This window comes from Aquarana catesbeiana, linkage group LG04 (assembly GCF_042186555.1).
Source record: "Aquarana catesbeiana isolate 2022-GZ linkage group LG04, ASM4218655v1, whole genome shotgun sequence".
NCBI classification, from domain to species: domain Eukaryota; kingdom Metazoa; phylum Chordata; class Amphibia; order Anura; family Ranidae; genus Aquarana; species Aquarana catesbeiana.
Window position 1 is genome coordinate 305,675,419 of NC_133327.1, and position 26,795 is coordinate 305,702,213.

The following is a 26,795-nucleotide window of genomic DNA, read 5'->3' on the forward strand; positions in this document are numbered from 1 at the left end:
CAGTTTTTGACCATCTCCTGCATCATATCTGCCATCTCTGATCATCTCCTGTATCATGTCCGCACACTCTCTGACCATCTATCTCCTGTATCATGACTGCAGTTTTTGACTATCTCCTGTATCATGTCTGCTGTCTCTGATCATCTCCTGTATCATATCTGCAGTTTCTGACCATCTCCTGTATCATGTTTGCAGTCTCTGACCATCTCCTGTATCATGTCTGCAGTCTCTGACCATCTCTTGTATCATGTCTGCAGTCTTTTACCATGTCTTGTATTATGTCCTCACAGTCTCTGACCATCTCTTGTATCATGTCTGCACAGTTTCTGACCATCTCTTGCATCATATCCTCACAGTCTCTGACCATCTCTTGTATCATGTCTGCACAGTCTCTGACCTTCTCTTGTATCATGTCTGCACAGTCTCTGATCATCTCTTATATCATGTCCTCACAGTCTCAGAGTCTAATATAGGATGAAACGAGAGCCTCCAAGCTGGAGCCCAGAGAGGGCCATCTGACTGAGCCCTGCATGGTGCACCTGAGTGGTGGTCAGTGACAGCGTAGCAAGGCCAGTCTGAGGGGGGATAACTGATGTAAGGGGGAGTGAATGCAGTAAGGTAAAGGGGCACTGATATAAAGGTTACCCTTAATATCTGTAACCCCCCCCCCCTTACCTTAGTGCATTCACTCTGCGGAAGGTGCTCTATGGTCACCAGAGTCCCCCCACATTAGAGTTTCCATTTTAAATGCAAGTTGGAACTCTGTGGACAATACAATAAAGGGGAATTCTGATGTAAAGGGGAATGCAGTGGACTCTGATACAAGGTAATCTCTTTACACCAGAGCCCCCCCCCCCCCCCCCCGCTTACATCAGAGTTCCCCTTTACACCAAAGTCTGCAGCATTCCCCCTTACACCAAAGTCTGCAACATTCCCCCTTACATCAAAGTTCCCCTTGCACTGTAAGGGGGAATCCTGATGTAAGGGGCAGCTCTGTGTTGGGTTATATTAATCTGACCTTCATGTAAATGGAGAAATTTGGTTTTTGACTCTTGTTATATCTTAAACATATTGCTAGTAGCAGCTGCACAAATGTTATCTATATTTGTGTGTGTCTAATATATAATATATATTTGTAATATAATATATATGTAGTATATACATTTGATTAAAGAAGAATTGGTTAGAGAAAATTCTAGAAACTGTAAATTCATAGTTCATAGGATTTAAGGATCTTAATATATGCAATTTATACAGTTAATTTTTATCGCTTGAATTCTTTTTCCCATTATGGGCATGAGTGGGGCCTCATGTCTAAGATTTGCCTAACGCCTCACAAAGCCTAGAGCCGCCTCTTGTGTTGAGTCACTGACTTCTTATATCTCTTGGGAACTCCTGTAGCAAGAATTGCCCACCATACTTTATGGATCTGTCCCCACTCGTTTTGAAGTCTGGGTATTCCCACCCATCTTGGAGTGTTTCCACTCCCTTTGTTGCACTCCTCATATTTAAAACAAATCAAACATCCAGTAGGGAGGGTAAGACCCCCCTTTAAATACTACAGTCAATGAGCAGATCTGGAAACTCAAGCAGATCCTACACATGAAGACCCTGAGAAGTATAAACAAACATTTAAGTGGTTTAATTCTCCAACATCTACAATTTAAGTCTCCAGTGAAATTACCCTTTTAGCTGGCTAGGACGAATGACATCATGTCTGTCTAACTAAGGATAATGCTACTGAAGAAGCAACAAGCAATGTAGGACCTGTCATACTCCTACCACTTCTTCACTTGCCTCTACCAAAGCATTTATCAAGAAAAAGGAGGGCCTGACCTTTAATGCAGCCATCCTTTAAAGCACCCCCTCTCTGTGGGGAACATTTTACTAACAGGATATACTTGTCTAATTAGTAGGAGTCCAGGAACCCCCTCTCTCTTACAGCCTTTTCTTTAAAATCGACCCTGTCATCCACTGTGTCCACATGCCTTCCCATGAACCATGGTTTTAATGCATTTCAGTGGAATTCCATCAGCAGATATGTGTTGACTGGATTTCCAATTAAAAAATTAAAAGCCGCGGTGAAGATGTACAAGGAGCAAAGTGGTCAGCTAGGTGTGTGGCACCTCTAAAACCTCATAGGGAAGATCACTGGAGTCCCTAGTTAGGGAAAGCAAACATATTCTTTTATGAAAATGCTGACCACATTGAAGTGAGCCCCTGAGGGTTAAAGCGGGGGTCCACCCACACCGCCAAAAAAAAAAAAATATTAAAAGCCAGCAGCTACAAATACTGCAGCTGCTGACTTTTAATACATGGCCACTTACCTGTCCCAGGGTCCAGCGATGTCGGCAGGCGACGCCGAGAACCCGCTTGGTTCTCGGCAGCTGCCGCCGCCATCCTAGGTGAGGGAATCAGGAAGTGAAGCGTTGCGGCTTCACTTCCCGGTTCCCTACTGCGCATGCGCGAGTCGCGCTGTGCGTCCCAAGTGGTCCCCACTCTCTCCTGGGAGCTGTGTGTTTCCCAGGAGACAGAGCGGTGGGGACGGGAAGAGGCGTAGACTCCCATGGGAGTCTATGCCGGAAGTGGGTGCAAATACCTGTCTTAGACAGGTATCTGCACCCCCCTCCCCCTGAAAGGTGCCAAATGTGACACCGGAGGGGGGGAGGGTTCCGAAAAGCAGAAGTTCCATTTTTGTGTGGAACTCCGCTTTAAGCTCATGCACACAGACAATTGGAGCCATACACTGCCTAATTCAGGGCACGAACTCTGTGGTTCAGCTGTGGATGAACATAGATCCAAATCCCTCCACCAGGTGTCTACACCACCACCACAAAATGTTGGACTCTTATCAGAGAGCCTGGAACCTTTCATATGAAGGGTCAAACAGGCTTGATGTACTAATTCCAGTAAAGACCACTGACAAAGGGTAGGATATGAACCGTATCAGGATCAGTTCAAATGTATCCAAAGGACTCCGCCCCCACACCGGCCATAAGCTGAATATGAAAAAAATATATAAACACTAGATAGTGTAAAACCTAAAATAAAATTTGGATTCGGCTTATGGTCGGTGTGTGGGTGGAGTGCTTTGGGTACATTTGAACTGATCCTGATGCGGTTCCTTTCCAACCCCTTGTCGGTGGTCTCTACTGGGATTAGTACATCAAGCCTGTTTGACCCTTCAAAATAAAGGGTCCAGGTTCTCTGGTAAGAGTACAATTTTTTGTGGTGGTGGTGTACACACCTTGTGGAGGGATTTGGATCTATTTTCATCCACAGCTGAACCACGGAGTTCGTTAATGAAATGAACATGTTCCTGTGACAGACTGATTTTTTGGACTATTTCACTTTTTTTTATTCATTTAGCATAACACTTTTATTTATTTTTGTTTATTGTGAAAATATCTTAATTTTTTTTTGTCATATTATTGTTTATGATGGTTCAGGATATGGCCTGGTGTATCCAATAAACCGCCAACAGGAAGTCTCTACCAATTAATGACAGGTTGGCTGCCCACAGCTGTTTACATGTAATATTACATGGAACAATTACAATTACCTGTGGTTAGGGATGGATAATCAACCCTGGACACAGACAGTTTATGTCCAGGGGTGCATATCAATCACTAGCCATGGGTAGTCACTCCATGTGCGATTACATGCTAACAAACAGCGTCAGCCTGTCATTGATTTGTACAGGCTTCCAGTTCATGACTGATTGGAAATACTGGGCTTTACCCACCACAGAAATAAGCTAAACTAATCGGCTGTGTACATGAGCCCTAAGTGTACGTATTCTTTAAATACAGTTTGTAAAATAGTGTTAAAGTGGAAGAAAACCCTCCTATCGTTTTCAGCCAAGGAAGCCGCCATCTTGGCCTCTGTTTAGTCTAGAACTGCCATGATGCTGCACATGTGATCCGTTATGACACCTCCCATTGGATGGTTTGACAGTTTGGTTGAGAGCACAACCAATGGGAGTGTTACATTTCCGGCACGTGCCGGAAAGGCAACTGTTTTATGGATGGGTTTACTTCTGCTTTAATAATATTAAAAGCCTTCTACATAAAATATTACAACTTCAAATGACTTATCTGGTCTTACACAAGGTATTCTGTAACATTTACTTGAGTGCTTTTATTGCCAACTTTGCTCCTTCACTATATATTTAGTTACAGAATCGGGAGTGTTAATTACCAATATCATAGTAAAACTCTACATATAGCTAAATTCATTTCCTGGAACAGAAAAGTATACCAACACAATAAAAATATAATATGTCGCTAGGAAGTGGAGCCATGTATATTTAATAAAATATGCAGGAAGATTTGCACAACGCATCAGCTTTCCACAAATACATAGACTTCTTGAAAAAATCTAAATGATTCCCCAAACTATGCTAAACAGTGCAAATGAAAGAATCTTCCCTGCTGGCTATGGTATTCTAACAGCTGGTTCTAGCACTTGTCAGTAAACCCAAATAGTATTTGATTGGATTGTTCAGCCAGAAATTTTCTACCAGGCTTCTTCATCAAAAATTGGCTCAATAATCAACTTTTGTTGAGCCAGGTATTACCAACAGGGGCACCCACAGCTCAAATTCCGAGCTGTGTATGGTAACCTTACAAGAACAGAAATTCTGTGTACTGAAAGTACTATAAAATCTGCAATTGCTAAGCTTATGAAAATGCTATTTGCTTGGCTGTCTGGCTAAGGCACCAACTCAGAATGAGTATGCAGCAAAAGAAGTCAAGGCACCTGAACTGTGTAGTTGTTTCAAGTCAGTTACCCAAAGTATTTAAACTTGGATCATAATGAGAGCAAGGGAATAGACTATTTAAAATAGACAAGTCAGCAATGGCAGTCTACAGTTTTCACTAAATACAGGATTGAGCATCAGAGTGCTTAGTTTAGCACAGATTTCCAGCTGTAGCTCTACCCATCATCAGATCACAGACAGAAGACGGTGGAGATGAATAGAGCTCACTCATTGCTCACCCATCACACTCAGCACTGGACCAGCACACAACAGGCTCTCTATCCGCACACAGCAGACAGCCAGTGTCCAGGCTCCACCCATCACCTTATATGGAGCCCCATCTATAAACACACTTTCCCTGGACAGTATAACTGGCACACTCAGCTCAGAGTACTCACATCAGCTCCTGGTTCGCCTGGCAATCCAGGAGATCCGGGTTTACCTGGGTCCCCATCTGGACCCTGAAGATTAAATGAGACATAATCAATTAATTAAAAAAAAAAAAACACAGATCACATAAAGCAATAAAATTGGGAATTGTATTGAATTTACCGGTGGTCCTGGAGGGCCATCAGGACCTCTGTCACCCTGTTAAACACAAGGGAAAATGATCAGATCCCAATACACACATTGCAGCTAAATTTGACACATAGGTGTTAATGAGGCTGTGAGGAACCTAATAAACATGCAGGCAGTGAACTTACTTTGGTAGTCTGTAATCAGAGCCCTGAGATCTGTAAATCTACAGAGAAGGAGCATTGGGGGGAATTCAGAGAAACATGCCATACTTGTCACACTTACATCTATGCCATCAATGCCAGGAACTCCGGATGTTCCAGGGGGACCTGCTGGCCCAGGGGGTCCGGGTGGTCCTCTCTGATTAAAACAATAGGTAATAATATTTAGAACAATTCCCAAGGCAGCATGATAGTTTATAGATTGCAGTCTTGATCAGGATAGGAATGCCCAGAGACGCAGCAGCTGTTGCAGAACTACAAGTCTCAGAATGCCCAGCAACATCTTTGGGGTTTCGACTTTTGGTTCAAAGCTAGCTGGAGAGTCTAAGAAAGAAAGAAAGTAAGAAAGAAAGAAAGAAAGAAAAAAAGAAAGAGAGAGAGAGAGAGAGAGTTAAAGAGAGAGAAAGAAAGAAAAGAAAGAAAGAAAGAAAGAAAGAAAGAAAGAAAGAAAGAAAGAAAGAAAGAAAGAAAGAAAGAAAGAAAGAAAGAAAGAAAGAAAGAAAGAAAGAAAGAAAGAAAGATTTGACATGACATATATTAAACTAAAAAGGGGGCATGTGGGACTTTAAATGAAGCGCCAAGTAGATGCCCCCATTCCTAAAATTGGCAATAAAGAAGAAGGGTATTGGGACTTTAAATGCATGTGTTCAATAAATAAGGTAGTTATCTATTATTCAGCATTCTTCGTGTGCCTCATTTAAAGTCCCAATACCCTCCTTTATGACCCATTATATATATCTATATCTATAGATATAGATATATATAGATCTATATCTATATATAGATAGAGATAGATACTGTATATATATATATATATATATATATATATATATATATATATATATATATATATATATATATATATACTGTATCTATCTCTATCTATATATAGATATAGAGAGAGATATATCTCCCTCTATCTATCTATCTATCTATCTATCTATCTATCTATCTATCTATCTATCTATCTATCTATAATGTATTTATTTGCTTGCAAAGTAATTCAATAATCCACTTGAGTCACTGTAGAAATACTAGTGTGGACTATTTATGGGAGCAAAAGGTAAAGTTCTTAACTGCAAGCACTCATCACTGATTTGGAGGTGAGAGCTCCCACTTTTATAATATATATATATTACAAGCAGTAAAAATGTATTAATCTTGTAAACTTTTTTAACAGGATGGACAGATGACTTTATGTCATAGAAAATGGGTGATCAGTGGTACACATTGTCCATGTACTTAATACTAAACATCTATACAGCCTTCTTATACTATTTGTAGAGTAAGTCTGCTATCATACAGGATTGCTGCAGGCAGGATGAATGTGCTCTTGTTTTATTTTTTTTTTCCTTTTTAGTCTCTATTTTCACAGTGGCCAGCAAGGGGGCTTTACAAAGAGGGCATTGTGAGTTGGAGGTTCTCCTGCTCCCTCCTCTACATAGGAGGGAGGTGACACCATATCCATCCCCCTGCCACTGAACTGGCCTGAACCCCTCCACATGTGCTGCTCTTAACCCTCTCCATCCCGGCCAGGTAACTGGATCATGGTGAAAATCAATGCATACACACGCTGTGTGTTTCCTAACCCAAACCATGCCAACCAAATCGCTTCCTGAAACTGGCATAAGACTGACATTTCAATTATCCATGAAGATGCTTATTAAATATTAGCAGACATTTATTAATCATTTCTCAGGATGAATATTTCCGACCAATCAATGTCTAAGCAGTCTTTATGACAAGTTATAAGCACTTTCCCAGCTAATAAGACTGACAGATCGTGCAATGTTAATAAATCCTGATCGCTGGATGACACCATGTCATTTGTGTCGAATGCAGAATAAAACAGAGTAACTTTACTGGAGTGTTTGAAAAAGTTACACAATTAACTCTTCGGATCCCAGCTGCTGCTGCAAGCAGTGACACTTGTACAGAGTGCACCGATCTGCTGGAAGCGACCCTTCTCCCCTCCATATCTTACCTCTAGCAGAGCCTGGCTGACCTGGAAAAGAAAATTGAAGGAAAGTTACTTGTCACTTACTTGAGCTATGGAGATGCTGATGAACTGGAAGATTAGGACAAGCAGAAGGGCCCCTCCATCCCTGACCGACTTAGCCATAGTAAAACCTATGGCTGGGCAAGCAAGCGCAGCCTCCTCTCCCCCTAGAGCAATTTTAGGCAAATCCCCCAAATGAATCAGCTAACACTAGTAACAAGGTAAGCCCTGGACAAGCCTCAGAGCCTTATGTTTATTAATATCCTGGGAGGAGGAGATGGTGATTGGAGGAGGCCTGGGCTGTGGGATGGGAAGGTAGGATGGTAGAGGACCTTTAACTCTTCATTTGGAGGATGTACCTGGAATGTCATACCACCCCACTCTCTGCAAACTGACAGCAAAGGGTTACTGACCTTCCTGAGCACCCTAACTTCATGATTATTGGACCAAAATCACATTCCCACGCTAAGGAACCTTTTTTTTTTATTTCAATTTTGTTCACTTCACCTAAATCAAAGGTTAGATTTTGAATATACACAATATTCAATTTATGATCGATTTTTAGTGTAGCTCATTCTGATGCAGCCTATGAATAATTCAAATACCCAGAATTTCTATCATTATACATATATTTTAAAATATTTGTTCTACACTGAAACACTGTTTACTGCATAACAATATTTGTAAAAAAAAGTTGCAAAAGCTGTACTGTTTTTTTATACTGTTGTTTCGTGACAATTGCTTATTTACTTTTAATGACTTTTACCAAAAACATGTCTATGCATTAGATCATCCATATGCTGTTCTGTTTAGTAAATGCTTACTTTTTAAGCTACTCATATATTATACAATTTTCTTGTTCAATTTCCTAGAATTACCTTAAACTGATGCCTGTTTGCATACAAATTGAAAGTGTTTAAAAGTGGTTGTATACCCTTTAGCAAATTTTTACTTACAGGTAAGCCTATAATTAGGCTTACCTGTAGGTAAAATTAATATCTCCTAAACCTGTGCGGTTTAGGAGATATCCACCTTGCATGCAGCCGCCAACGTCAGTGGCACATGCGCTTTGGAGGTCCGGCGGATGCTGCCGGATCTTGCCAGAACACAGGAATCCCACGCGCATGCGTGGGAGTGACGTCATCGCGGCTCCAGCCACTCACAGCGCCCAAGGTGCGAACCCAGTAGACACGCTGAGGGGAAAATGCCAGCTCCCTCAGTGGTGCAGGATGCGATGCTAACGCTTCGATCTAAGGTAAGTATTTCACAATGAGCTAGTATGAGTTGCATACTAGCTCATTATGCCTTTGCCTTACAGGTTTGTTTTTTTTATTTTTTTTTATTTTTTTTTTTCTGTGGGTATACAACCACTTTAGGTTTGTTATTATTATAATATGATTTTGGTAAATCTAAAGGATAATTGTACAAGAATATTGTACGGTATATTGTATGGCCAGCCTTATTCCATTGCCCTCCCCTCTCCATCCTGCAGGTGGCAGAAATTACTGAGTGTTGGATGCACCACCACCGGAAACTGACAAACGATCAGCTTCATTCCTTACCCAGCATTCTCGCAGCTCAGCACTCTGCTAGAATGAAACAGAGCAGACAGTGCATGCGCAAGTAGGAAATTAAGCCAAATGCTCATTTGTGAATTTCCGGAGCAGCTCATCCATAGGCAGTCAGTGCCGGGACAAGGTCATCTAGCGCCCAGGGAAAAGATGCCAATCGGTGCCCCCTCCCCCTCCCCAAAATGTATGAGCATTTTGTGTTAGCAAAAATTCCCTCCCTCCCCTCCAAAAAAATGTGAGCACTAATCTGCATGATTACCCCCAAGCATAAATTTCCTTTGCAAGCCAAAATTCTCCCCACACAAAATTTCCCTCTCTTTCAGTACTCTTGCCAGCTTGTAGGTAGGCACTCTCTATGCAGCACTCCCCCCAGCTCACATGATACCACAGTGCCCAGGACAGCCATTCCTCCAGCCCACCCCTTGTCCCAGCCCTGTAGGCAGTGCTCTGTTTAATAAAACAATGCTTATTTTTTAACCGCTTTCTGACCAACCGCCGCAGTTATACTGCGGCAGGTTGGCCCCCCTGCGCGAGCCATTGTAGCTATACGTCGGCTTGCGGGGTCGGGATAGCAGGCACGCATGCACCTGCTGCACAGCGGGGGTGCCGGTGCTCGTGCCCGACGGTCGCGGTGACCACCGGCAACAAGCAGTCGTGACCAGGAGAGACAGAACAGAGACGTGTGTGTGTAAACACACACGTCCCTGTTCTGTTCTGACAGGAGTGACAGATCGTGTGTTCCTTTTAGCTAGGAACCGCGATCCGTCACTTTCTCTAGTCAGTCCCCTCCCCCTTCAGTTAGAATCACCTCCCAGGGAACATAGTTAACCCCTCGAGCACCCCCTAGTGTTAACCCCTTCACTGCCAGTGACACTTTTTACAATAATCAATGCAATTTTATAGCATTGATCGCTGTATTAATGCCAATGGTCCCAAAAATGTGTCAAAATTGTCTGATGAGTCTGCCATAATGTCGCAGTCATGATAAAAATCTCAGATCGCGACCATTATTAGTAAAAAAAAAAAAAAAAAAATTAAAAAGCTATAAATCTATCCCCTATTTTGTAGACGTCTATAACTTTTGCGCAAACCAATCAATATACGCTTATTGCGATTTTTTTTTTAACAAAAATATGTAGAAGAATACATATCGGCCTAAACTGAGGAAAAAAAAATTGTTTTTTTTTTACTTATTTTTGGTGGATATTTATTATAGCAAAAAGTAAAAAATAATGTGTTTTTTTCTAAATTGTTGCTTTTTTTGTTTATAACGCAAAAAATAATAACTGCAGAGGTGATCAAATACCACCAAAAGAAAGCTCTATTTGTGGGAAAAAAAGACGTCACTTTTGTTTGGGTACAACGTCGCACAACCACGCAATTGCAGTTAAAGCGACGCAGTGCCGAATCGCAAAAAGTGCTCTGGTCAGGAAGGGGGTAAAATCTTCTGGGGCTGAAGTGGTTAAGCTGCTTATTCCATTGCCCTCCCCTCTCCATTTTGCAGGTGACAGGATATGCTGAGCATTGGATGTGCTACCTCTGGAAACTCACAAACAAGCATTCAGCTTCATTCCTTATCCACACGTGTGCAGCCTGCTGTCTCTCGCAGCTCAGCGCTCTGCAAGAATAAAAGAGAGTAGACTGCGCATGCATAGGTAGGGAATGAAGCCATGTGCTTGTTTGTGAGTTTCCAGTTTTTCTGTGAGACGCGCATCCATATGCAGTTTTAGGCTGCTTATACCATTGCCTTCCTCTCTCCACTCAGCTTTGTTTCCAACCCATGCATGCGCAGTCTGCTCTTTCTCACAACTCAGCATTCTGCTAGTGTGAAAGAGAGTGAGCTTCGCATGCATGGATATGAAAAAAAACTGAGTACTTGTTTGTGAGTTCTTAGGACTGTAAATCCAACACTCAGTACATCCTGCCACTTGTAGGACAGAGAGCGGGGGGCAATGGAATAAGTGATGCCTCTTCATAACATTGAGGCATCAAAACGTGTCGGTTTGAGCAGGAAGTGGCGTCATCCTGTACAGTACACCCGGAAGTGACGCGGTTGTATACCCTGGGAAGGAGCAGGATGTGACCGCTTGAGACAACAATATAAGGAGCAGGTACCCCGGCATCCCAGATGAGATTGATAATGCGAATGTACCTTAGTGCAAGGCATAGGCATGTTTTTGGCAAAAGTCATTAAAGATGAATTAAAGTTAGAACTAACCCTTAAAATTTTGAATTCTTGGTATTTTGTAGCCAGCCATCCCTGGATCAAAATTCAGCCAGTTCAACAGGTTGAATTATGATCAATGTATGGGCTCCTGTACAACCGCTCCTGCTGGGAAATTTCTGCTCGATCCGCGATGCTGGCTATAGCTGGCAGCGCTGATTAGTGTATTTGGACAGCAGGGAGATCTCCCCCCGCTGTCACAATAGTTCAGCGTGGAGGATTTCCCCATCCACCCTAAATGTGTGGATAGGGGAATCAAGTCCTTTTTTTGTATTATTTCAACCCACTGATTGAATGAAAAAAAAATGTCTAATGTATGAGCTACTTAACTTTTGATCTCTGTTTATTGGCAAGTATATTAAAAAATAAACAACGCATGCCACAAGTATGTAACTGCAAACCTTTAATGTTAACTTTTAAAGGCATAGGAAGAGTAAAACCATGTAAAACATCATTCATGCCTGTGCCATTCATTACATTGTATGCCATTTATATGTGTTAACACGGGTACTGTGCGCAGTATTTGCCGTCCCTGTATGCTGGTATAGATGCAAAAGCTGCACAGTATATTGCTTATAGTGTTTGTCAGTCAGAATATACAGTGACAGCTTGGTTTAAAAATAAATCCACACAAAACTGATATTTATCATTGTTGAGCAGACACTACAGGGTTGTAGCACCGCCCACACACACATATTTCATAACTCAGTAGAAATAGCTGGATGCCCCACATTTCCCACAGAAAATGAAAATTATTCTAAAATTTAAGCCAGCCATAGATGGAGCTATTTTCTTTCCTGCAACCAGTGCTGATGGGGGAATCCCTCCCGCAGAGCCATTGTGTTCTTCCAGTGGGGATGCCGACACCGCATAGAGAACACAGTCAGGGGCGGCCCCTCCATTAAGGGCGCACTAGCGCCCCCCCCATCCATGCGTCCATCCTTCTTTTTTCCAGGAAGGGTGTTTGTTTGAAGCACCTGATTAGGCTCTAATGGGCTTCAAAATAGGGTGGGCTTGGGGTGCAGAGAATGTGAACTGAGCCCACCCAGGTGTGTTACAATAGCAAATGAATATTAGCTATTGTAACACTGATCCTCCACCCGGCTAATCAGGATGCAGGTCTTGAGACCCGTCACCCAATTGGCTGAAAGGACAGACGATCCTATTGGATGCATAGGAGGAGGGGAGGAGACGCATGACCGCCGTGATGGAGGAAAGAACACAGGAGCTCCTGCCCAGTGCCTGATGCTGATGCCCGCTGCCCGCTTGCTGATGCTGATGCCTGCTGCCCGCTTCCCTCCACCTGCCACCTAGATGGGGTAAGTGCTGGACCGACCAGCAGACAGTGAGCGGGTGGGGGGGGGCTTGAGGTGCCGCCGGGGGGTTGGAAGTTGTTTGCCGCCCCCCCTCCCAAAAAAAAAAAAACACTAGCCACCACTGCTAGCAGCTATGCCAGTCGCTAGCAATAATTGCATGAAAATTCAACAGGCTGGTTGTACCCAAATTGTTCAATCTATTAGTTTGGATACATTCAGCCTGCTCATACATGCTTCGAATCTCATTAATCTCAGCTGGTCCCTGCTGAACCAGCCGAGAATAGAACAGTCTATGGTCAGCTTTAGGCCGAACCAAGTTGTTACTCTGCTCTGCTGAAAGAAATGGATTCCAGCAGAAGTAGAGGGACAATCTTGCTAGCCATCGACAAACCAACATCTCCCCAAGATTGATGGGTGGGGAGACACTGGTCTGTTTGTAGGGTCAGAACGTACCTCTGCTTTTTTTGTGAGTGGTTGATGGATCAATGAGCTGACAAGCTGCCTATACTAAATTAAAAACCCACGCAGTGTTATAAGCCTTGCCAGAGGTTTCCATTAATGGACTACAGAACAACTCCCTTTCTCACTATGTCTATAACATAAGGGGTGTGCTCTGTAGTGCAGCAGGCATGGCTGATAGCACTGCTTAGGATTTTAGTGTAGCAGAGGTAGAGAAGTCAGCTTGAACAAGAACTTAGATTTTTGGCAGAATAAATAGGTATTTTTTGTACTTGGAGTGATTTAAAAAAAAAAAAAAACATAGGGAAATGTATGTATATTACAGAGATGTGCTGCATATGTTTTTTTTTTTTTCTTTTGCCCAGACATTCACTTTAATTTGAATACAGCTCAGGACCTCTAAATTTGTGTAGATCAGTAAATACAATTTTGTGTCTTTTTAAGAAGCAACAGAGTCAATTCCTGTGCTGATGCCTATCTATGCCCCTGCAACCACTTTACAGTCACTTACCGCTCTTCTGGCCTCCAGCTCGGTGCAAGACTCCCTCTCAGGCCGCAGAGGATCGCAGTGAATTAACATCCACTGGAGGTCAAACTGTTTCAGAAAATAAATTGTGTCAGGCCGACTTGTTATTTTATATTTTTTGCACAGAACAAGCAGCGATGGAAGGATGCACATCACACGTCTAAGCTGCTCAGCTCCTGTACATAGGCTATGTCATAAGTCAGAACAGAGCAAAACATTCTTATGATACAAAGCTAACAATCTAAGCAATATGTGCAACTTTATCAAATCTTCTTTGTGTGAGATCATGGCTTTTCGTGCATTGCCTGCTGTTTCCTATTAAGACATTGTTTTAATCAAAAAGCATTGGGTGAGGGGTCTGTTTATTTAGTACACAATGTACAGACAGCCAATTCTTGTAAGTGCAATATGGAGGCTTTTGATTAGCTAAACAAAAACTGAACTTAAAGTGTATGAGAATACAAATTTCAGACATGCAAATTATCACAGTCAATATGTTTGAAAAACTAACAGTAAATAAGCTGAGCAAACAATTGTACATAAATCAAGTGTCAGAAGTACATTTTAACATAGAGTACTGTACTTACAGAATATATTTTGTACCTCATAGTATTTACCAGCAAACTAGCAACAAATCTCAGCTGAAAAATAACCCAGTAGTAGTTTGGAACTGTCCCTCAATAGGGAGGTCAAATATGTGACCTTCGAATGGGAACATAAGGTTGTTGTGTTTGAAAATATTGGGGATGATTCCCTTGAAAACTGCAACTTCCCTTGCAAAGTGAAGAGCATATTTGTTTTTAGTAAATCAACCCCACTGGATATACATATTGAGATACGGTCTGCCTAAACCTCAACGTAATGTTTTCGTTAAGGGTGCTGTCATTAGTGAGCTTCTCCTGATAATGCTAGTTTCCTGGCTATTATACTGACCTTTAGGGCTGGATTAACGTGGGTGCTATTAGAGCTGCAGCTCCAGACCCCTACCTTAATGGAGTCCCAGCAGCCCAAAAAGAACAGACTGTGCATAAAAAGCAATGCGTCAACGGGAAGAGATCATCCCTGACTGGCCCTGCATTCCCCACACACAGCCTGGGCCGGTGGTGGGATCAATAATGAATGCCGGGCACCAGGGCCAGCACAAGGGGGGGCAGAATGGGCATCTACCTTGGGCGCTAGTTGAGGGGAGGCACTAGTAAAAAAAGTTGCCACTGTTGAAGTCCATGTGGACGAAAAGCGTCGGGTGAGCCTTACTCTTTCCTACACTTGATTTTATTGTTTTACACGTGATCACATTTTCATATCGTTTGTTGATAATTGGTAATATCCAATAAAATACGGCAATTGATCTGCACTATTGGTGTCCTATCTATCTTTTTGGGAACCATCCATGCTCTGGAGACTTGTTTGTGGCAGAGAATTCCCCCTTGGGCTTCTGAACGGACAGTCGTGACGTGGACCATAGAGGATAGATCCCCCTCGAGATCCGGGATTTCCAGGACCAACCATCGTCCATTAAGGATCTCAGAGCCTGTTTGATTCGGTGTCACCGGCATCCGAATCCACTCCTGCTGGTAAGCGTATTCCATCTATTCACTTCCCATGATCGTACAACCCATGATATACAAGAGAAGATTTCTACATCAGTCCAACATTCATATTTAGCCTATGTTTGGGACTCTCTTGTATCAGATTCATAGCCATACATTGGGACTACTATATCCCCGTCTAATATTCAATTTTTTGGTATAATGCTTCATGTGTTTCAGCTATGTATATATTGGTAATGGTCACCATGTCTGATGTGCCTTTTACCATTGATTATCATTTTTAGCGCTGCATTTCACTTTTACTTCTGTTTACAATATTGATCATATTTTATGTAGCTGCTTTTCACATTGGGTTAGCGCAGTGTTATTTATATTTTCTTTGAGGGGAGGCACTGCCTAGTTGTCCACTGGTCCTGGTCCTCACTGACACAAGTGACTGCAGTGTCACTCCTGTCAGAAGGAGCAGCAGCCGATAGCTGCTGATGGAGGGAGGATTCAGTCTTCTCCCCCCTCCAGCCTGCATGGGACGGATAAGAGCTGGTGCTGAGAAGGAGAACTGTTCTCAGTCTCTGTGCGGCGCTGCTGTGGAAGGAAGGCAGATTGTGTCCTTTTTCCCCTCTCTCTCTCTCTCTGTCATGTGACATGTCGCATGACTGAACAGAGGAAGGAAATGCTGTGAGTAGCGATCTGCCAGTACAAGGGGGAAAGGGGTGGGAGGGCAACAAGTCTGAAGCATGGGGACACCTAATGTAAAAGGGGCTCTACTGGGAACACCTGATGTAAAGCGGGGCTCTATTGGGGATACCTGATGTAAAGGAAGACTCATTTGGGGACACCTGATGTAAAGGGGTACTCTACTAAGAACTCCATATAGTGGGGGGGCACAATTTGCCGTTTTCGCCCTGGGTGCTGAATGACCTTGTCCTGGCACTGCCGGGTGGGCAGTCCTAATGGAAGCACTGTATTCAGCTTCCATAGTGTTGTGTTAGGCCTGTGCAGCTAGACTCTTCCACCTCACCTCAGGGCACACCACACACATAGATGCAGGGCTCTTACGGAAGCCTGGTGCTTTCGTAGCGATGGGCCTACGCGTCTGTGCCCTTACACCTCAGGGCGCACACCAACAAACAGCCCTTACAAAGGCCTGACAAATCAAATGCCAGGCTTCCCTAGCGTTACACATGTGTGGCTGCACCCTTAAATTTTTAGGCACACACCAACACAGGCTCCTGGAAATGCAGGAGGGCGGCCAGTAAGAGGAGTTCTGGGATATGTTGTTAGTTATCCCTACCACGCCTAAATCTGCTCCACTGCCGCCAGGCGACAGCAGGTAAGGACAGCAAAAATAATTGTATTAAAACTTTTATTTAAACAGAGGGTCATCACTAAAAAGGAATTTAATGGCAATAGAATATTTGTTTTATTATTGTATACCTCCCTTTGCCTTGTATCACTACACTCACAGTACATCAATTATAAATGAAAGTTTGCAGTAAGAGTATATATAAAAACATTTTACTACACCTCAAATAAAATGTAAATTGATATTGCCTCATAATAAATTGATGCACTGTGGGTGTAATGATATAAGGCAAAAGAGAAATATACTCTTACAAAATTATATTCATACATCTCATATTGCATACATTTATTTTTAGTGATAACCATTTTTTGATGAACAAAACAAAAAAAAAAAGTAAAGTTTTAATAAATAAGTTTTTCACTGTTAGGACTATTTACTATCATCATCTATTTTCTAGTTCATATATTTCAAGTGGGTAACAAAATTCTTAGCATGATGCTCTTAATACAGCCCCGCTGACCTTCAATAGTTTGGAGTTGATTTACTAAAGGCAAATAAGCTGTTCACTTTGCCAATTAATTTTACTCTGAGCTGATTGGATGTGGTGACAATTCACTTTGCAAAGAATACCCAATCACGTGCATAAAAATTTAAAAAAGAAACTGCATTTTTGCTTTAACATAATTGGATGATGGAATTCAGCAGTCTCACTTCATTCACTAAGCTGGGGAAAAATTCACTTGCAAAGTTCAACTTCCCTTGTCTTTAGTAAATCAACCCCTTCAAGTCAGGAACAAGTATTTAGATCAGGAAAGTTCAAAGTCCTCATCTGCATAGGACAACAGGAGAGTGGGACAGCCAGGAAGCTGGATTTGCAGATTCAGAAGTCAGCAATGGCTGTATCCATATTTTTCTCAAGCACAGGCTTTAACTGATTTAGTAAACAAGAATGAAGCCAAGTCTTTCAAAATTCATCCAAAGGAAAAGACTGGCTGCACTCCAAAAAAAGCCGAACGCTGGTAACTATTCATCTGCACATCATGAACACAGAGTCCTACTTGGGACTTCCACTGACGCGTTTCACCAACAAGATTGGGCTTAATTGCAGAGGCAGCTGGTCTTTTCCTTTTAACTTGTGCAGTATGTGGAGCATAGAAGGAGCACTTGCTAGCATTTAGCATCCACATTTCCATGAGGGTGAACTGTCCAGGGACTTAAGAGCAGTATACCTCATATGTTTGCCACATGAAGTGACTTTTAAAGTTAAAAAAGGTCAATAAAAAAAGTATTACACATTATACAAAGTCATATGCATTGTGCTGCAACCAGATTCTCTGAAATTATATATATCTGCAAAGTGGAAAATGAGGTCTAATAGCCTTGAATGGCACAAAACAGAGTCTGAATGCTCCAGAGCCTGACTTATTTGCATGAAAATTAGGAAACCGGGGACCACACTCATCAGTGTCAGGATGATGTTAATGCATTATAGTATATACTAGACAACTCAGTCATTGGGACTGCTTTACAAAACTGAAGAAAAGAAAATAAGCATAAAAACGAAATTGTTGCCCCATGGTGACTAATACAAAGTCTTATTTAACTGTTCCATAAAATTAAAAGTCTGGCCTATTTGGTTGTCACAAACAATGCCCTCTTTTTTGTGCTGACTTATTTTTTTCCAGATTTGATGCATTTGCCCTATGAGGCTCATTTGTGTTCAATGAATATGCACTCACACAAACAATATGTACAAATTGCTTATTGTGATGCTGAGAAAGTGACATAATGTCACTCCAGGACGAGAACCCAGAAGGAAGACCAGGTGAAGATGGAAGTCCTCTCAGTGGGGACAGCACGGCGTTGGACAGCTTCGTTTTATGGTAAGTCTCTCATAATGTGCTGGTATGCGATGCATTTGACATTGCCTTTTTTGACATTGACATTGCCTTTTTCATCTTCAACTGCGGTTTACTACCGCTTTAAGACTTAAATTATTACACATTTATATATTTTATTAGTACATAGAGGTTGGATGGGACAATCCAAAGCTTTCTCTGTGATGTCCTGCAAAGAGTAATGCTAATATTATTCCTTTGAACACTTTAGAGAATTAATGGTACAGTAATTTACTACCACTCTCCTCTGAAAAAGCACTGCCCAGGGTTTTCGGGAAGAGGCCCTTGTCCCTATTAACATGTTGAGGGCATGTGGCCTGGTATGGTTCAGGAGGGGGGGGGGGGGTGTGCTCGTACCCCCCTCCTTTTCTGACCTGCCGGGCTGCATGCTTGGATAAGGGTCTGGTATGGATGTTGGGGGACCCTATGCTGTTTTTTTTTAATATATATATTTTTTAAATATATATACTGTACACACACATGTGTGCGCACCCACTCACATATGTGTTTGAGCTTTGGGGTGTACACCCTAATGTAATTGCCTGTGCACACCTATGATTGTACATACTGTATATTAAAGATAATTCTTTGGACAACAGCACTGAACTGGTGGAACTTTTTCCACACATCAGTTAATACTGTTGGTGTAATTGTGTTGCTAGGTCTTGTTTAATGTTTGCCAGGGGATCAGTAAAGCCATACGATATGCTTCTTATTATTATCCATGTGCAGTACAAAGAAAACAATATAGGTATACCGCATGAACCTTTAGGGGTTGATTTACTAAAGACAAATAAACTGTGCATTCTGCAAGTGCAGTTGCATTCATTTTCCCCAGTCAATGTGGAAACGTTTCACTTTGTAAAGAGTACCCAATCAGGAGCAAGGAAAATAAAAACCAACAGCATTTTTGCTTGCACATGATTGGATGATGGAATTCAGTAGAGCTTCACGCCATTCACTATGACCCTTTTCACACTGAGGCACTTTTCAGGCGTTTTTGCGCTATAAATAGCACCTGAAAAGTGCCTGAAAACCGCTTCCCATTCATTTCAATGGAAGCTTTCACACTGGGGCGGTGCGCTGGCGGGGCGGTACAAAAAGTCCTGCAGGCAGCATCTTTGGGGCATGTTTGGCGCGCTTTACAAAGCACCTCAAAAACGCCCCTGTCCATTGAAATTAATGGGAAGCGTTTCCAAAGCGCTTCAAAAGCGCCACAAAATGTCTCTTTTGTCACGTGACCTTAAAAAAAATGCACCGCTGACACCGCAAAAGCACCGCAAAAACGGCTGACATTTTATGGGCAGTTTTTGAGTGCCTCAATGTGAAAGGGGTCTAAGCTCTGGGGAAAATTAGTGCAACTGCACTTGCAAAGTGCACAGTCAATTTGCTTTTAGTAAATTAACACCATAGTGTCAATTCGATTTTATTACAAAAGAGCACACAAAACGTTGAGCACCAACTGTTAATTGCCTTCACTTAAATAAATAAATACACATATTTGGCTGTCTTACTTTTAGCCATTCCTTAAAAAGCTGCACAACGTTTATATGGTGCTTTGCAACCATTTGGAGAGTAGCTAACAGTATCTTTCACTGTATATTGCTTCTGTGTGCATACTGTATAACCAGCTTAAAGTGGTATTAAACCCAAAAACAAAAATGTAATATATTGCAGCTTACCTTTCGTTAAATGTGGTTGTAAACCCTTACATATACTCAGTGAAGTAACTAGCCTTAGGTGATACACAGAAATGAAACAAATCCTCCTCCATACGTTGTATCCATCTATCTGCAGTCTCTTCTTCACTACATCCATTCAAAGTGCTGCATTTATAGCACATGTCTGAGCTTTCAGAAAGCAGAGGGCAGAGAGTTGAAATTACACACTACAGAGCTCAGTGAGGAGAGCTCTGAGAGCTGATTGAAGGGAAGGTACACACTCTCTTTCACACAGCACACAGAAACAGAGCGGAGGCTGCTAATCACAGACTGTGTGCTGGAGCTCCCTCCCATGTTCTTTTTTTTTCTTGGTGTCAAGAAAACTCATCAGAAGGGATTCATGCAGATAACAGAGGAACAAAGCAGCAAAAAAAAAAAAACAAAGTGCTCTTAAAGTGTTACTAAACCCAGGACCCTGCATTCACTATATCTGTTCTCCCACAGTACACAGAACATGGAAATGCAATTATTTTAGTAAATATAAACTGCTAAATACCTTTTTTCATGAGTATATAGCAATCTTATGATTTTTATCAGTGTCTGGTTAAAGCGGTAGTAAACTGCTGCAAAAAAAAAAACTGCAAGATAGTGGCATAATGTGCTAGTATGCAACGCATACTAGCACATTATGAAATACTTACCTTAGAATGAACCCCTTCCAGCAGCACCACTGAGAGTGCTGACATGTTCCCACGGCCTTTCTTTCGGGTTTGCGGGCTCCAGCGTCATGAGTTGCCGGAGCCAGCATGACGTCACTCCTGTGAATGCGCGCGAGAGCCCTTTGGTCCAGAAAGAAGCTCTGAAGGTGCGGCACAGTATGCCAGACCTTCAGAGTGCATGCGCCGCTGACGACAGAAGCTGCATATAGGGTGAATATCTCCTAAACGGTGCATGTTTAGGCGATATTCATTTTACCTACAGGTAAGCCTTATTATAGGCTTGCCTGTACGTAAAAATAACAGAGCAGGGTTTAATACTGCTTTAAAGCTTGTAGAAGTAGGTTTCATTCTACTCTGACTGTCCTATGAGGCTGCAAGACCCCTGACCCTCTGTCTGGACTGAGCTGATTGGTCCTGTGCCAATCACATGCACCCTCAGAAGAAAAAAAAACTCTTTAGCAATACACACCAAACGGAGCAAGTGCAGAGGGCCCCTCAAGGAGATAGATTGAGGATTGTGTAAAAAGGGGAGGATCAGAGAAGACAGGATCAAACAGCCTTTTTTACACAACACAGAGGATTAACCCCTTAAGTTCCACAGTGAATATAACAAGCATTCTTTACTGCATATACAGACTGATTTTACTGTTCTAGGTTTAGTAAAACTTTAATTGAGCCAAGTACACATTATAGAGCTATAGAAGGATATTATAGCTCCCAACTGTCCCTGATTTTGAGGGACTGTCCCTGATTTGGAGCAAAGTCCCTCTTTCCTCATTTGTCCCTCATTTTGGTCTAATCTATATAGTTGTATATAAAATACACCTTTTCTCTTTCAAAAAGTGTTTCCCAGTGCTAAATCTTTCATCCAATTTCTAAATTTCTGCATTGGTAAATTTCAAAAGCCGATATAAAGGAATAGTAGTGTTAAAAAAAATTACGGTTGGGTTTAACTAATCTTTTTTTTTGTGCGTCTCCTTTAAGGGGGAGTGGCAGTGGGTGTGTCCTATGCCTACGTACTTTTGCTAATAGGTGTCCCTTATTTCTATCTCAAAAAGTTGGGAGGTACTTTTTTAAGCAGTTACAACAACAGTTTTTTTATTGTGGGATAAAGGTTTTACATACGTGAATAAAAACTGACTAATCTATGCATCCATATTAATAATTGTTTGTCTCAACTCCCTAGCTGACACTTTTGCTGGACTGCTTGGTCTGTTAAAGGAGAATTAAAACAAACAAACACACATCCATGCTGCAGCATCACTGTGATGGTGCAGTTGTCCCACGTCAGTTCTAAGGCCAATAAACTGTCACGTGACAGCTGATCGCTTGGTTCTTGGTCTGTCCAGAGCAGAGAGCAGTGACTATCAGTGCTCAGTCACTGCTCTCTGCTTTGCTCCTCCAGTGCCCACTGGAGTGCCAGGCTAGAAAAGGGACGGGAGCTGCTGGTTCCGGTTCTAGCTGTCAGTGGCTGGCTGCTAGCTGCCAATCACATACCTGACAACTTTTTGAGATGGGAATAAGGGACACCTATTAGCAAACATATGTAGGCATAGGACACACCCCCTGCCACACACCCTTAAAGGGTAAGTTCACCTTTACAGAAAACTCTGTAAGGTGAACTTACACGAGTCCCCCTCCTCGCCTCGAGAAATCCACGCCAGGAGCCCGGGGCTTAGAAATTGTCAGGGCTGGGCTCAGCCCTTCCTTCACTGAGCTGGCTGCTCAGCTGTCGGCTAATTGCCAGCTCCTATCTCTCCATAGTTACTCAGCTGTTGATGATATCCTGCTCGTCAGTCCTGCCTACTTAAGCTGTCCAGTCCAGAGTAGCTCTGCCTTCACCTTGGTCAACATCACAGAAACTATCTCTTGCCATCCTGTTCAAGACTTGTTGTGCTGACATCCCTTCTGGCTCCAGATCCTGCTTGCTGTTCCACTACATTGATCCCTAACTTCTGGCTTGGCTGACTTTCCGTTCCAGTTACTGAACTTTGGCTATGTTTTAAATAAGTTTGTTCTTTTTACTTTTATTATTAAAAAAGTGTGATTTAACTGTACATCTGTCTTGGCTTGATTTCATGGTTTCTGACATAAATCCCCTGAATGAATGTCCAAAACGTCCCTCGTCGAGAGGGACATTTTGGAGCATTCTAATTGGTCAGTGCCATCACGTGGGAGGCGCCGACCAATCAGCAGCCGCATAACGCATCCTGTCAGCTATGGAGAAGACGCGTGGCTGCAGAGAGGATTTCTAAGCCCTAGGCTCCTAGCGCAGATATACTGGGGCTTAGAACGGGAGCTTGCCGGGGTCCAGGTCAGCGGGACCCGGGGGGGGGGGGGGGGCGTGGAGGGGGACCTGAGTAAGTTCACCTTACAGATTTTTCTGTAAAGGTGAACTTACACTTTAAAGGAGAAAAAATATTAGCTTAACCCACAAGTGCTTTTTTTACCACTACTATTACTTTATACTGGCTTTTGAAATGTACAAATGCAGCAATTTAGAAATTGAATGAAAGGATTAGCACTGCAAACACTTTTTAAAGAAGATAAATAGTGACTTGTAAATGCAACTATATAGATCAGACCAAAATGAGGGACAAATGTGGAGGAAAGAGGGACAGAGGGACTTTGTTCCAAATCAGGGACAGTTGGGAGCTTGGGAGCTATGCAATCAGCTATGCAGACGGATCCCGATAATATTGTTGGAATCCTCCCAGACCCTGAAGTGGCTCTGCCACGTCAGCTGATAGCAGGAAATAGCTGACTCTGAGTCAGCTCAGAGAGCACTCCTCTGACCCACAAGAGAAGTATGGCCAAAAAAGCCAAAACTGAAGTAAAGCCAACAAAGAAAAATAACATAACTGGTCAGATCTTCTGGTGAAAATAAAGAAAAAATGCCAATAAAAAGAAACAAATGCAGGCACTACATCTAAAAATGGTTACGTTGCAATATAACACATTTCTGGTTTGAGGTTTATTACCACTTTAATAAATCTGAGCTGTGTCACAATACAATCAGTCTAGCCTGATAATAAACTGTTACTCTTGAGAAGGATTACATATATGGCAGTCTATATACAGGCAATCCTCTTCAATAGGGCTGTATTTACACTGCGTGCAAATGGAATGAGCTACAAAAATGCGAGTACACAAGGGTCTCTCTATAACCGACTACTATGGTCCTGTGAAATGTTTCACTACTGTGAGATATGTAGCTTGGCCTCCATAATGTAACCTATGATGAGGAGCTAAAGCCTCTTGCAACTGCCTGCTGTACGTTAACTGCTATGGGAAATAATGAATTCTTTTCATACATAAATGATCATTGCTATGGAAACTGGAAGACAGAACACACTGCAGCTGGAAATGGCATGCACATTATTTCTGCAGAGAACAGAATGCTGGAGAAAAATACGTTTATGCGACCAGACAGACTCATTTTGCAAAATCATGGTCATTAAACTGAGCCTTTGCTGCCCTCTGTGTGCTTGATGGTTATTCGTATCTCCACATCGAAAATCAGCAAGGCAACATAATGAGCTGCTCTGCCACTGCTCAGCTTGCGATGGGTCCATGCTCCGTTGGTTCTCACTTGGGCTAACCTAATTGACATTTACAAATTCAGCCTCTCATGGTAGTTTGAGGAGAGAAAAGTTATGCTTTCAAATATTATGTAGATTACTTTGTTGAAACAAAGATCAGTCGGAGGATCTTTCACATTTATTTATTATATTAAGCCTCGGTGAGCCAGACATAGCCCTAGGGAAAGAAAACGTAAGAGTACTACATGTAAAGGCTACAGCCAGGAGGATGGCTATTGCTAATAGTAAAAAATCATCTTTTAGAGTTCCCAGACTCTCCTTGCTGATGTGCCTTAAAGGAGAACCCCAACTTGCAAAAAAAAACCAAAAAAACACCTACACGGATTTAGGTTACAGCTAATTTTTGTTGTATTTTTACTTTTGGTCTAGATTCTGAAAACCACGATGTTAAAGATAGAAACGTTCAGCTGTGAAAAATGTACTACTGCAATATCATGGGAAAACATTCATGCTCCAAACAGTGTACACAGTCTTGTCAATCAACACACAGAACATCTTCAAAACGCACTTGAAAATAACTTAGCAAAGGAATTGTGTTAGCCTATTTCATGTACAGGACATAACCAAACAAATTCAACAAGACACAGTCCCACAGATTGTGACTTAAAGTGGTTGTAAAACCTTACATATACTGAGTGAAGTAACTGGCCTCAGGTGATACACAAAGATGTAACAAATCCTCCTAAATAAGTTGTAACTGTCTATCTGCAGTCTTTTCTTCTTCTCTCCACATCCATTCAAAGTCCAGAATTTATAAGTGTATCACCCTCCTAGGTAGGTGCTAGGTATTAAATAGGTTAGCTTTAGTTTGTTTTGATAGGTACATTTAGTTGCCACACTGTAGGCAGTATGGATAATTTGTGTTAGGCAAAAACATATTCTGGCTCACTGCAATTAGTGTAGCTACAATCTGCTAGTGAGGTCTGATCTGTGCGCTCTGCTGCTGCCAGTTTGCATAACCTTCCTCTGTATTCAGGAGATTGGAGAAGTTTCTGGATGATAGGTGTGAAGCTTTGCCAATGGTGGCTAGAATATGGATAAAGCCCTGGCCTATCCCAGAGAGGCAGACTCTGACAGCAGACTAGGTGACTGTATTTATTCTTAGAGCCCACAGAACTCTGGGTCTTGTTCCAGAGTGGAGGAGTCCAGTCTCAGGAGGGCACACTGCTCTCCCCAGGCACAAGCTGCAGGAGGCCTCGGGCGGGTGACCTGAGGGGAGGAATGCAGAGACCCAGGTGCTTTTGAAGAAGCTGACTGAGGGGCTGTCTGCCATAGATCTGTCTGGTTTCACTGGAGGGCATTGCTTGAAAGATTGGAAGGTGGCATCCATCTGTCCTTTGTGAGTACAGATATTACAGGCATACCCCACTTTTAAGTACACAATGGGGTGTACTGGATCATGGAGACCTTGTGCTTTAGCTACCCCTCTGGTGCTCAGTATAGTGAGCTGTGGGTCTATTTAAAGGGGACACTGACTGGTGGTCCTGAAGAGCACTGTCTAGATATTGTCCACTAAGAAAAAGGGACTTTGCTGTACTAAGTTCTACTACCACTTAAGCAAGAAAGGAAGATTAGGTCTGTGGTGTACATTGTTCTTTTTTTGGAGTATTCCACCGCTACCCTTTTCCCCAAGTTCTCAAAAAATAAAAACAACAAAAACAACATCTCCTAGACTGGTCATTGAAGAAACGAGCAGAAGTGTGCACCTGGCTGTGGAAAATACTGTGTGCCTGGCTACAAGGCTGAAGTTTGGGAAGACCTGGGAAAAATTCATTTGGCTCCTATGGGATTAGCGCTACGTGAGCCTTTGTGAGAGTTCATAAAAAAGGGGGGCAGAGAGCTGGAGTTACACTCTGCAGAGCTCAGCGAGGAGAGCTCTGAGAGCTAATTGGAGGAATGGCACATACCTCCCCTTCACACAGCACACAGGAACAGAGCTGAGGCTGACAATCAGCTGGAGGTCCCTACCCTGTCACCATTTTTCTCTTGGTGTCAGGACAAATTGTTAAAACCGATTCATGCTGATAGCAGCGGAAGGAAGCAGCAGACAGAAATAACACTTTGTGCTCTTGAGACACTTACATACTTCAGAGGGGTATGCTTTGTTCATATTTCATGTCTCAGGTTTAACACAGTTTTACACTTTAACACAGTTTTACATGGCAAGTGATGTCTCCAGTTTGTAACTGATGGTCACAGTATGCACAATTAATATTTTGGAAAATCACTATGATCATGTCGTTTTTATGTCATTTTCTCTGTAGAAAAGAATATTACACTTTTTTCACTGAACATCAGCTCAGTCATGGATAAAAAAAATGTTGTGATGATCCGAACAAGCACATCACATGCAGACCTTTCACTTGGGGGAGACCAGTTCTTATATGGGGTACCTATATAGCTGGGGTTATATCAACAATGCAGCATAGTTGAGCCAGATCTCTGTTAGAGAAACTGTATGTCTAACA

The 26,795-nt window shown here is 42.3% G+C and overlaps 1 protein-coding gene across 2 annotated transcripts in view; it reads right to left on the bottom strand.

The window, feature by feature from the left end:
• COL9A1 (collagen type IX alpha 1 chain) overlaps positions 1-26,795 on the bottom strand; it is a 196,953-nt gene that overhangs the window by 127,871 nt on the left and 42,287 nt on the right. Inside the window, exons 6-10 of one of the 2 annotated variants that reach the window (XM_073626742.1) lie at positions 13,580-13,663; positions 7,484-7,504; positions 5,564-5,638; positions 5,315-5,350; positions 5,161-5,223 (exon numbers count right to left, since the gene is read on the bottom strand). In XM_073626742.1, the coding sequence (XP_073482843.1) occupies positions 5,161-5,223; positions 5,315-5,350; positions 5,564-5,638; positions 7,484-7,504; positions 13,580-13,663 (279 nt within the window). Of the gene's footprint in view, positions 1-5,160; positions 5,224-5,314; positions 5,351-5,563; positions 5,639-7,483; positions 7,505-7,543; positions 7,740-13,579; positions 13,664-26,795 lie in introns of those variants that run through there. The other variant, XM_073626743.1, reaches the window with a different exon arrangement.